The following is a 12,695-nucleotide window of genomic DNA, read 5'->3' as shown; positions in this document are numbered from 1 at the left end:
GCTATAATTTTTCAGAGTTCACAATACGGCAAAAGTGACATGCAACCTTTATTCTATGGGTCAAAACAATTCCTATAATACCAAACGTGGATATTTTTTGTTAAATTTTTTATTGAAAAAGAAAAATTTTTTAGAAACTTTTTTTACTTTTTATTTTTACACACATTTTTTGGTCTTCCTTAAAGGGGTAATCCAGGCAAAAACTTTTTTGTATACATATCAACTGGCTCCGGAAAGTTAAACAGATTTGTAAACTACTTCTATTAAAAAATCTTAATCCTTCCAATAGTTATTAGCTTCTGAAGTTTTCTGTCTAACTGCTCAATGATGATGTCACGTCTCGGGAGCTGTGCATGATGGGAAAATATCCCCATAGGAGCTGCACAGCTACTGGGACGTGAGTCATCAGAAAGCAGTTAGAAAACAGCAACTCAACTTCAGAAGCTAAAAACTATTGGAAGGATTAAGATTTTTTAATAGAAGAAATTCACATATCCGTTTAACTTTCCGGAGCCAGTTGATATATATAAAAAAGTTTTGGCCTGGAATACCCCTTTAAGGCCTATCACAAGCCATCAGTAGATGGCATACATAGATCAATGTAATGCTATTGCATTAAATTGATCCATGTAATTGGTGCTTGATTGTTAAGGACTGCCTAAGGCAGCCTTCAACAATTGTCTATCCACCAGGGATGACCGGCATAAAATATTAGAATGCCGTGATCACTATTGATCACAGCATTTAACCATTAAAATGACAGACATCAGAGCAGTCTTCGATGTATTACCGGCAGATGACAGCTGCCGATAGGTGCAGGCCCACACCATATTCCCCTCACCTGACCCAAGGCATGTATATCATGGAGCAAGAAGGGGTGTAATAAAATAATCATATGTGGTATTGCCACGTGCGTAAATGTCGGAACTATTAAAACAAAGTTAATTAAACCGAACGTCAAAGGTGAAAGCTTAAAACAAAATAAAATCCAGAAATGTATATTTTTGATCATTTCATATACCATAAAATTAATTAATAAGCTATAAAAAAAAATCACATCAAACAAAAATGAGCCCTTATACAGCCCTGCTTATACAAAAAAATAATAGATAAGGGTCAGAAGAGGACAATTTTAAGCCTACTAGTTTTTGTACAAAAAGTTATAATTTTTTTTGAAAGTAAAATAAAGTAAAACTTTATCAGAGTAAAGTGTCATTTACAGAGTAAAGTGTCATTTTTACCAAAAAGTGCACTGTGTATTGTCCTGAAAAATTAAAATTACATAACAGATTGATTGCTGGGAAAAAAGAAAAATCCTGGGAGTATAATCTCCTGACAACCTTATCCTCATTTATAAGTTTAGAACACCAGGTTCGGGAGGCTGTGGTCGTGACATCATGCCATTCCCCCTCCATTTATGTCTATGGGAGGGGGCATGATGAGCGACCACAGCTGTCACTAGCATGGCCACCTGGACATGATGTTCAGAACGCCGGAGTGCCGCGGTCCAGCGCTCAGACATCTTATCCCCTATCATTTGGATTGGGGATAAGATGCCAGGGGAGGAGTACCCCTTTAAGTCTTCACAATCCTTACTTTCTCTACCTACTCATATCTACTGAAGTTTCTGAAGCTTACAAAGTAAGTTTTCTGTTAGTAGAAGCTTTTAAACTAAGAGCTCACTTTCTAGATTAACCTTTTAAGGACTGGGCCAATTTTCATTTTTTTTCCTTCTCACCTTTTTAATAGCGTTAGCGTCTTTTTTTTTTATCTACATATCATTGTTTTTTGCAGGACCAATTTTACTTTGTAATGACACCTTTAATTTTTTTTCATAAAATACAGTAGAATCTCCCAATAGCGGACACTCACGGGAAATAAAAAAGTGTCCGCTATAAAGAGATGTGCCCTATTGGGGAAAAAAGGCTCAAAAATATTTTTAAATGATCAAATACAGTACTGTACTCACACCAGAATTTACTTATAAAACATGATAAAAGGCAATATCACAGTAGAATATCCCAGTGCAGTTAATCACCCCTTATCAACCCCCTGTACTATTTAATCCCCCATTATAACCTTGCCTAATCCCCCTAACCCCCTGGGCCACATCATTTCCCCTTGACACCCCCCTGGACCATTTCATTCACCCTTTATTACTCTCTGTGCAAATTCATCACCCTCCTCTTTACCAACTCCTGTGCCGTTTCAAACCCCCCCCCCCCTCCTCCACATTACAACTTGTGCCCCATCACTTTTACCCTTCCCTCCTCCCCCTGTTTTTCTTACCTGACCAGCAGGTGCTCTTAGCGGGTTTGACGTTCTTCTAAGGTCCTCTGCGCTGCACTTACTGAGTGACGTCAGGAGCTTCACTCGGCAGTGCCCGCAGCCGCCGCCTCTCAGTGAGTGCAGTGAAGAGGATGTCAGGAATATGTCAAACCTGCTGAAAAGTGATATGGCACAAGGGGTGAGGAGGGTGGGGGGGGTGATTTTGCACAGGGGGAATGAAGTGGCAGGGGGGGGGGGGGGTGAATGATGAGGCCGGTGGATGTACAGAAGCAAGAGACCACTGTTTAAACAGCAGTCTTCTGCTTCTGTGCTGGGGATGCTGCAACTTAATTAGGTGATTAACCACCTAAACTTTAACCAGAGGATTCATAAGAAATGTAGGCTGCATTACAGGAACCAAATCATTGTGCATCGGTAAACCAAAATGGATCCCAGGCCATACATACCACATCAGCAAAAATGATTGCAAATACCGTATTTATCGGCGTATAACACGCATTTTTTAGGCTAAAATTTTTAGCCTAAAGTCTGTGTGCGTGTTATACGCCGATACACCCCCAGGAAAGGCAGGGGGAGAGAGGCCGTCGCTGCCCGCTTCTCTCCCCCTGCCTTTCCTGGGGTCTAGAGCGCTGCTGTCGGCCCTTCTCTCCCCCTGGCTGTCGGCGCCGCTGCCCGTTCTGTCCCCCTGACTATCGGTGCCGGCGCCGATAGCCAGGGGGAGAGAAGCGGCGCCGACAGCCAGGGGGAAGAGAAGGGGCAGCGGCACCCATTGCCGTCGCCGCTGCCCCGTTGCCTCCCCCCATCCCCGGTGGCATAATTACCTGAGTCGGGTCCGCGCTGCTGCAGTCCTCCGGCGTGCGTCCCCGGCGTCGTTGCTATGCACGGCGCACTGACATCATGCGCCGCGCCGTTCAGCGCATAGCAACGACGCCAGGGACGCATGCCGGAGGCCTGCAGCAGCGCGGACCCGACTCAGGTAATTATGCCACCGGGGATGGGGGGGGAGGCGACGGCCTCTCTCCCCCTGCCTTTCCTGGGGGTATATCGGGGTATACACGCACACACACGCACCCTCATTTTACCATGGATATTTGGGTAAAAAAATGTTTTTACCCAAATATCCTTGGTAAAATGAGGGTGCGTGTTATAGGCCGGTGCGTGGTATACCACGATAAATACGGTATAAGTTCCTTAAAATGTGTAAAATCAAAAAATGTCTCTAAAATTATATAAAACCCCTCCCGTAATAAAAAAAATCACTCATTTACCCATTTTACAAAAAAAAAATAAAACATATTTGATATTGCTGTTATATGTAATATGCTGATATTGTAATTACATTACAATATGATGCTTATGTTATGATCCCGCACGGTAAAGTGTAAACAAAACAAATCATGGCACATCCTTGTATACGCAAAAATAAGAGATATATAGAAGCCATAAAAGGACAATTTTATGTATACCAATTTTGTAAAAGAAAAGTTAGCATTTTTAAAAAAAAAAAATATAATAGAAAAACTACATAAATTAGGTATAGTTTTAATCGAATTACAGAATAAAGATAATTTTTACCATAAAAACTAGGGATCGACCGATATAGTTTTTTTTAGGGCCGATACCGATAATCGGTGGAGGTTAGGGCCGATAGCCGATAACTTATACCGGAATATCGGTATAAGTTATCGGCTATTTATTTGCTACAATAAAAATTGTCCTTTAAAAGGGGTAAGTAAGAAATATGCCAGAAAAAAAGCCATACCCTGAACATGCTGGTTTTTTTTAATTAATTTTATTCATTAATTTAGTTAAAATAACCCAAAAATGCAGCCAAAAGGCCTTCAGGTAAAACACTATGCATGTAGTGCTTTTTTTTTTTATTCCATTTTAATTTAACACTTGGCTACAGTATTTATGGGCCAAAAAAGGATACAAACAGAAAATGCCATGAAAACAGAATATGAACCAGTCTAATAAAGTTTTTGCTTACCAGCCTTCACCTATTGGTTACCCAGTTTATGTTTTTCATTCCAGCAATTAGGTTTGGTCGAATGCCGGAAACAGAGAGAAGACGTCTTGTACAGGCTACAACCAAGGACTCACACTCTCCAGTGTCTGATCTGGTGGCTCTTTCCCAAAGAATCCACTCTTCTTATATGAGTACATTCACTATGACAAAGAAAAGAGCCCGGGATATTCTGACTGGCAGGAGTAGCATTTCGGTGAGGAAAGCGATGAAATGTAACTAATGTCAGAACCAAAAAGAATAAAGTAAACATCTAACCAATGTTAAGATATTCATATTAAGTAAAAAGTGAAATAATTTAATATACACTAATAAACTAAACATCCATTTATCAAACTTTCTAACTGCAAAGTATCAATTAGGTGAATTATCTTGTGGACATGCAATAAAAACAGAACACATACTATGATACATTTTGAAATCCATGCCTTAATACATTATCCACTGCATCCTCCTTTTTCTTTAGCCTTTTGTGATACACGACATGGAAACCCTATGGCAAGCGGAAAAAGGAACTGTTTGGGACCAACTACCAACACAGGACCCTCCTGGAACAGAGATTGGAGTTCATGTATTTTACCGTTGTCAATGCACTTCTGTGGAGACTGTTCGGGCACTTACTGACTTTGCCAAGAGTATTCCAGGTTTCAGCACACTCTACCTCAATGATCAGGTCACACTACTTAAATATGGAGTTCATGAAGCAATATTTTGTATGTTGGCCTCACTAATGAACAAGGATGGACTACTTGTAGCAGGCGGCCGTGGCTTTGTAACTCGAGAATTCTTACGCAGCCTTCGACTCCCTTTTTGTCACATCATGGAACCCAAATTCAACTTTGCCTCTAAGTTCAATGCACTGGAACTAAACGACAGTGACCTGGCACTCTTCGTGGCTGCGATCATCCTATGTGGTGGTTAGAGACGTATCAATATTTTTTTTATTTATGTCCTTTTGTTTGACTTTTAAAGCTATTCAATTTCTTCTTTCCTAATCTCTTTGGGGGACATTTATCAAAGCATTTAGTAGGTTTTTTGCTTAAAATTATCGCAAAAAAGTTGCATGTGCGACTACTTATTTTTTGGGCGGCTTTTTGAGTGTGCAGTGGCCAAAGCAAAAAAAAAACCTTGCTTACAAAAGCAAAAAGTGATTCTTGACTTGCAGTGGTCAGAGATTTATCAAGTGCGAAAGTCGCAAAAAAGTCGCATTGCATGAAAAAAACCTACTAAATTTACTCCAGCTCAGACATGGAGCAGAAAAAGCCACTATCAAAGCAAAAAAAAAAAAATTGCTTACATGAAAGAAATTTATCAACAGGCTGAAACCAGTTGATAAATAAGTGGCATGTAAGAAAAAAAAAAAAAGAAATACATAAGTAAACATTGATAAAAGTCACCCTTTGTAATTACAATGCATACTTAGACTTCTGTACAAAATAACATTACATAAGTTGCAAAGTCAGTAATCACTTATTTTGCATATCTCACTCACCTTCTACTAACAGCAGTTTTCTCCTCCCTTAAAGGAAACCAGTCATCATATAAATGTAGTCCAACCTGTGCACATCATGTTATAAAGCAGGAGGTCTTAGAATTAGATAATACACATGGCCTACTGTATATACCTGTCAGATCTGACCAGTCACAAGGTTAACAAATACTTAAAGAAATCACAAAACTTGAAGGCTTGTGATTACTTACCTGTTAAAATAACCTTTATTTAAAATCACCCATCCAGGTGGGCTTCTTTTAACAAGTGAATGTGTTATGAGGATGCCTACAAGGATAGATAATTTGAAAATAGCATTTAACCTGTTAAGGACAAGAGTCCTTTCCCTTTCTATAATGCGGGGCCACGCCGTGGCCCCGCATCATAGCGGGTCGGGCCTGGCCTCTAACAACGGCCAGGACCTGTGGCTAATAGTGTGCAGCACTGATCGCGGTGCCGAGCGCTACAAACCTTTTAGACCCGGTGTTCAAAGTTGATCGCCCCGTCTAAAATGAAACTAAAATGTTGCCGGTTAGCTCAGGGAGCTGTTCGGGATTACCACGGCGAAATCGCGGCATCACAAACAGCTTAAAAGACAGCTGGAGGGTCCCTACCTGCCTCCATGCTGTCCGATCGCCGAATGACTGCTCAGTGCCTGAGATCCAGGCATGAGCAGTCAAGCGGCAGAATCATCGATCACTGGTTTCCTATGAGAAAACAATGATCAATGTAAAAGATCAGTGTGTGCAGTGTTATAGCCCGCTATGGGAGCTATAACATTGCAAAAAAAAAAAAAAGTGAAAAAAAAAATTGAAGATCATTTCACCCCTCCCCAAATAAATTGAATCACCCCCCTTTTCCCATTAAAAAAAAAAACAAAAAAACTGTAAATAAAAATAAACATATATGGTATCGCCGCATGCAGAAATGTCCAAATTATAAAAATATATCATTAATTAAACCGCACGGTCAATGGTGTACGCGCAAAAAAATTCCAAAGTCCAAAATAGTGTATTTTTGGTCACTTTTTATATCATGAAAAAATGAATAAAAAGTGATCAATAAGTCCTATTAATGCAAAAATGGTACCGCTAAAAACTTCAGATCATGGTGCAAAAAATGAGCCCTCATACGGCCCCATATGCTGAAAAATAAAAAAAAGTTATAGGGGTCAGAAGAGGACAATTTTAAGTGAATTAATTTTCCTGCATGTAGTTATGATTTTTTTTTGAGAAGTACGACAAAATCAAACCTATATAAGTAGGGTATCATTTTAATCGTATGGACCTACAAAATAAAGAGAATATGACATTTGTACCGAAAAATGTACGGCGTAGAAACAGAAGCCCCAAAATTTACAAAATGGCGGGTTTTTCGTCAATTTTGTCTCACAATGATTTTTTTTCTGTTTCACCGTAGATTTTAGGTTAAAATAACCGATACCATTGCAAAGTAGAATTGGTGGCACAAAAAATAAGCCATCATATGGATTTTTAGGTGCAAAATTGAAAGGGTTATGATTTTTTAAAGGTAAGGAGGAAAATATGAAAGTGCAAAAACAGAAAAACCCTGGTCCTTAAGGGGTTAAACAAGTCCTACTCGCCTACTTCTGTCTCTGGCAGTAGGAAGAAGAAGGTGAAGTGGGGAGACTACATGATGTCATACTGGGACTAGTGGAGAACTGAGGTAGGAGAGTACGTCTCCAGCAAAATGTAAAAAAATTTAAATTCATGTGCCTGGATTACAAATTTTAAAAAGGCACAATTTTTTTTTTATTCTTGCTTAATAGTTCCTATAGTACAAACACATTTTCTCTACAGGTCTTTATTTAAAAAACATTTTTGTTCTTTGGCTTCTGTTTTCAGTAAGGTCAGCCAGAGAATCAATTCCTAGAGCAGTTTTGTATCAGCCTCTCTTTCCCCTCTGGAATGAGTTTGTAAGCCAATTTATGATCATATTAAAGTTGACCTTTGATTTGGTCATAAGTGATCTTAATAGTACATATACACATGCATATTTTGCAGAAGGTTTTCCCCAGCGATTTTGATAAATAAGCCCATTACAGTATGCGACAGGATACATTGGCATGTCTTTTTAAAACAGATGCTGACAGGTACCTGTACCACACTGCAAAAATGCAGTATGAATGGGGCTTAATATACATCTGTTTGCCTGGCATCTTCAATAAAATTCTGTGCATAGATTGGACTGCATTCTCAATGAGACAGGTTCGTCAGAAACTAAATTTCCTTCTAGGTTTTTATATGAAGGCTTAAAATTATAACCATATGAATACAACTGAAAATCAACTTTTATTTGAGACTGGTAACCGAATATATACTATATATAGTACTACATATGTAATATAAGAAGTATCAAAATAGCGTGCAATAATCCAACCAACTAGGTCTTGGGTCAGTAATTGATGGTAGTGCCATGGGGCTTTTGTGAGCAGTGTATTAAATATATAGTGAAGTTAAAGGGGTACTCCACCCCTAGACATCTTATCCCCTATCCAAAGGATAGGGGATAAGATGACTGATCGCAGGGGTCCCGCCGCTGGGAACCCCCGCAATCTCTCCTGCAGCACCCCCTGTCATCTGGTGCACGCCCCCTCCATAGACTTGCATTAAGGGGCGTGGCATGACAATGAGGGGGGCAGGACCGTAACGTCATGATCCTCTGGCCCCTGCAGTTTATTCATTTTATAACTGTGTTTTCAGTTTCTGATTCTGTTTTCTGAAGTTGAAATGTGCATTTTTATATCCAGAGGTTACTGATAATATACAGAGTGGGCCATTTATATGGATACACTTTAATAAAATGGGAATGGTTTGGGATATTAACTTCCTGTTTGTGGCACATTAGTACATGTGAGGGGGGGGAACTTTTCAAGATGGGTGGTGACCATGGCGGCCATTTTGACGTCGGCCACTTTGAATACAACTTTTGTTTTTTCAATAGGAAGAAGGTCATGTGACACATCAAACTTATTGGGAATTTCACAAGAAAAACAATGATGTGCTTGGTTTTAATGTAACTTTATTCTTTCATGAGTTCTTTATAAGTTTCTGACCACTTATAAAATGTGTTCAATGTGCTGCCCATTGTGTTGGTTTGTCAATGCAACCCTCTTCTCTCACTCTTCACACACTGATAGCAACACCGCAGGAGAAATGCTAGCACAGGCTTTCAGTATCCGTAGTTTCAGGTGCTGCACATCTCTTATCTTCACAACATAGACAATTGCCTTCAGATGACCCCAAAGATAAAAGTCTAAGGGGGTCAGATGGGGAGACCTTGGGGGCCATTCAACTGGCCCATGACGACCAATCCACTTTCCAGGAAACTGTTCATCTAGGAATGCTCGGACCTGACACCCATAATGTGGTGGTGCACCATCTAGCTGGAAAAACTCAGGGAACGTGCCAGCTTCAGTGCATAAGAGGGAAACACATCATCATGTAACAATTTCCCATATCCAGTGGCCTTGAGGTTTCCATTGATGAAGAATGTCCCCACTGTCTTTGTACCCCATATACCACACCATACCATCAATTTTTGTGTTTTAACAGTCTTGGAGGGATCTATCCAATGTTGGTTAGTGTCAGACCAATAGTGGTGGTTTTGTTTGTTAACTTCACCATTCACATAAAAGTTTGCCTCATCACTGAACAAAATCTTCTGTGTAAACTGAGGGTCCTTTTCCAATTTTTGTTTTGCCCATTCTGCAGCACCTGAAACTACGGATACTGGAAGCCTGTGCTAGCATTTCCCCTGCGGTGTTGCCATCAGTGTGTGAAGAGTGGGAGAAGAGGGTTGCATTGACAATCAAACACAATGGGCAGCACATTTGGTCAGAAACTTTTAAATAACTCATGAAAGAATAAAGTTAAGTTAAAACCAAGCACATCATTGTTTTTCTGTTGAAATTCCCAATAAGTTTGATGTGTCACATGACCCTCTTCCTATTGAAAAAACAAAAGTTGGATTCAAAATGTCCGCCATGGTCACCACCCATCTTGAAAAGTTTCCCCCCTCACATATACTAATGTGCCACAAACAGGAAGTTAATATCACCAACCATTCCCATTTTATTAAGGTGTATCCATATAAATGGTCCACCCAGTACTAGGGCTCTTTCACACTATGTTTATGCATTATCAAGAGGGGGTATACACATTGAAGGACTCTTCCAACATATTCATCCATTGTTTCACACAGTGCTATCCATCATACACTGATTCCTATATTAAAAAAAAAAATTCTGCACAGATTTTTTTTTTTTTTTTACTGGATACTGCTGTATGAAAGGGGTTGTGCGCTGCCCTGCAGTTCGGAGCTCCGCTCACAGCGTCCGGAAGTTCATTACTCCGAACGCTGTGTGCTGGCTTCCGTGTTCGCAGCCGCCGGGCGTGACGTCCGCCCCCTCAACGAAAGTCTATGGGAAGGGGGCGCGACCGCTGTCACACCCCCTTCCCATAGACTTTGGTAGTGGGGAGGGGCGGGGGCATGACGTCATGAGGGGGCGGGTGAGACGTCACGAAGGGGTCCGGCGGCTGCGAACACAACATTCGAGTAATGAACTTCCGGACGCTGTGAGCGGAGCTCCGAACTGCAGGGCAGCGCACAACCCCTTGAAATACCATAAAGCATGGCAGTATATAGAGAACAGGGTCTGCACTATTCCATCAACCAAATTGACTAAAATCCTATGGTGGCTATTATAACACTCTTTTGGCCTCTTGTTGGGTGATGGGGGTCTATGAATATGTTTGCCATGTGTGAGAGATTTCCAAATGCCTATAGCAAATGTACATAACCAGGAAAGTAGATTGCAGTGTTGGCAAAAGCTGCAAAACAGCGCATGGTTTTACTGCAAATTGCTGTGGTTTTAGCACTGTTTTTCGGCAGTAAAGTTTGCTTTTTAATTTGATACACCATAAACATTTGGGCCTCCAAAAACAGGTGCAATTCATGGAACTAATACCCATTGGCATGTTTCTCTGCCACGCAGCATATTCCTGCAGCCACTTTATGTACAGCAACTAAAAGAGCCATGTACAGGATATATTAGTTACCTTTTGGATGTAAACTTGAATGTTTCTATTCACTGACTGCAAGGAGAGATCTTGAAAATGGTGAAATTATGAAATTTAAAAAGTATTCTAATATAAAGTATTTTAATATAAGTATCATATTTTCATTATAGAGCGCTTAAAGGGAACCTGACAGGTGGTTTACCTGTACTAACCCCAATACACAGGGTAATGGTGTGGATGAACTTTATTAAAACAATGTATTGCTTACGTAGATTAGTACTGCCATTGCAGAGTTAAAGTGCTCAATGCCAATATGCAAATTTTCCCTGTGCGCAATGGTAAAGGGAGCTGGCATTCTGAGCACCCCTGCCCCAATATGCCCTCACACCTCATATATACACAAACTTTTAACTCTCATGTCTGCATGGCGCGAGAGATTTCCGGGTGTAGCGAGTGAGTGGCGCCTGTACTCTGCTAGAAGAGAAGTCTTCTCACATGGGTATTCAGATGTAAGAGTGAAGAAAGGGTGTCTATAACTCTGCAACGGCACCACCAATCTAACTAATACCTTGTTTAAAACAGGTTTACCCACACTATAACGCGTTGTATTGAGTTTTGTGCAGGTGAGCTATCTGTCAGATTGCCTTTAAGCATAAATTACACAAAATCTATCATTTTAAATGTTTTAACTAGTTGGTTTATATTGGGAATCACATGCTTGTTAAGTTTTATATACCATTTTTATATGAAAATATAGGTAGATACAGAGGATTGCCTAAGCTCAATGCTGGGATCCGCCTCAGCAGTGCGCAGGAGTGAAAGTCCCTTTAAAACTATTTGGGTGGCTGACAACAGTAAGCTGCCATATGGTACTCATTTGTGTAGACTTTACTGCGCACAACAGGCATGGAGTCCGTCAGGTGTCCGTTATTTTAGAGGAGTTAAGCGGAGAAAAATACAGGACATGCAGTAATTTTTTTTTCTGCTCAACTCCTGTCATTTTGTAACAGAACTCCCTTTAGCGGAGCTCAGCGGCAGAGTAAAAGTAGCCTTACTTCTATATTTGCCCCTTTTAGGCTCTTTTCTTATTGCTGACAATATAATGTTCTGTTTCATTACTGTTAAAAGTCTAAGCTATTTTGTTTTTGTAATTTACATCTAGACCGCCCCGGCCTCATGAGCCCCTCCCAGGTAGAGGACATCCAAGAGGGAATCCTAAGTGCTCTCGGGCGTCATCTGCAGACATCTCACCCAGATGCACCTTTCCTATTTCCAAAACTGTTACACAAGATGGCTGATCTGCGCCAATTGGTGACTGAACATGCAGAGCTTGTTCAAAGTATAAAACGTACTGAATCCAGTGCATCACTGCATCCTCTGCTACAGGAGATCTACAGAGACATGTACTGACTAACATATTTGTAATACTAACCTGCATATATTGATTCCTTATTTATATCTGAACTTGTATCCTATCAACAAAGCATAAATACATTTCTTCTTAGCACTTTCCAATTTGCACTTAAATGTTATAACCTCTAATTATGACAGTGTTCAGTATTCATAAATCTTCTATATTTCAGGATGCAAGCCATAATAATAATGTTATCTTTCCATAATATACTCCTGTTTTATCTGAAACTATCTACCAAATTAGCTCCCAAATTCTTTCCAAATACTTTTTAACCTCCCTGACGGTATGATTCTGTCTGGAAATGTGTACCAAAAGCGGTACAATTTTTTTTTAACTGAATTTCACATCTCCCTCCGCCCATTTCACATCTCCCCCGTCACATTCCCCTCTCCCTTGTCACATCCCCCGTCACATTCTCCCCCCTCCTTGTCACAT

At 40.3% G+C, this 12,695-nt stretch overlaps 1 protein-coding gene across 2 annotated transcripts in view; it reads left to right on the top strand.

The window, feature by feature from the left end:
- The window catches only part of PPARD (peroxisome proliferator activated receptor delta), an 86,104-nt gene extending 73,748 nt beyond the window's left edge, over nt 1-12,356 (top strand). For both annotated transcript variants that reach the window (XM_056557604.1, XM_056557605.1), the window contains 3 exons: nt 4,324-4,511; nt 4,782-5,232; nt 12,009-12,356. In XM_056557604.1, the coding sequence (XP_056413579.1) occupies nt 4,324-4,511; nt 4,782-5,232; nt 12,009-12,256 (887 nt within the window). In that variant the 3' untranslated portion in view covers nt 12,257-12,356. The remainder of the gene's footprint in view (nt 1-4,323; nt 4,512-4,781; nt 5,233-12,008) is intronic.
- The last annotated feature ends 339 nt before the right edge of the window (nt 12,357-12,695 follow it).

This window comes from Hyla sarda, chromosome 2 (assembly GCF_029499605.1).
Source record: "Hyla sarda isolate aHylSar1 chromosome 2, aHylSar1.hap1, whole genome shotgun sequence".
Lineage (NCBI taxonomy): Eukaryota > Metazoa > Chordata > Amphibia > Anura > Hylidae > Hyla > Hyla sarda.
The sequence above is the reverse complement of the archived record's forward strand: the minus strand, read 5'-3'. Positions and strand labels throughout refer to the sequence as shown.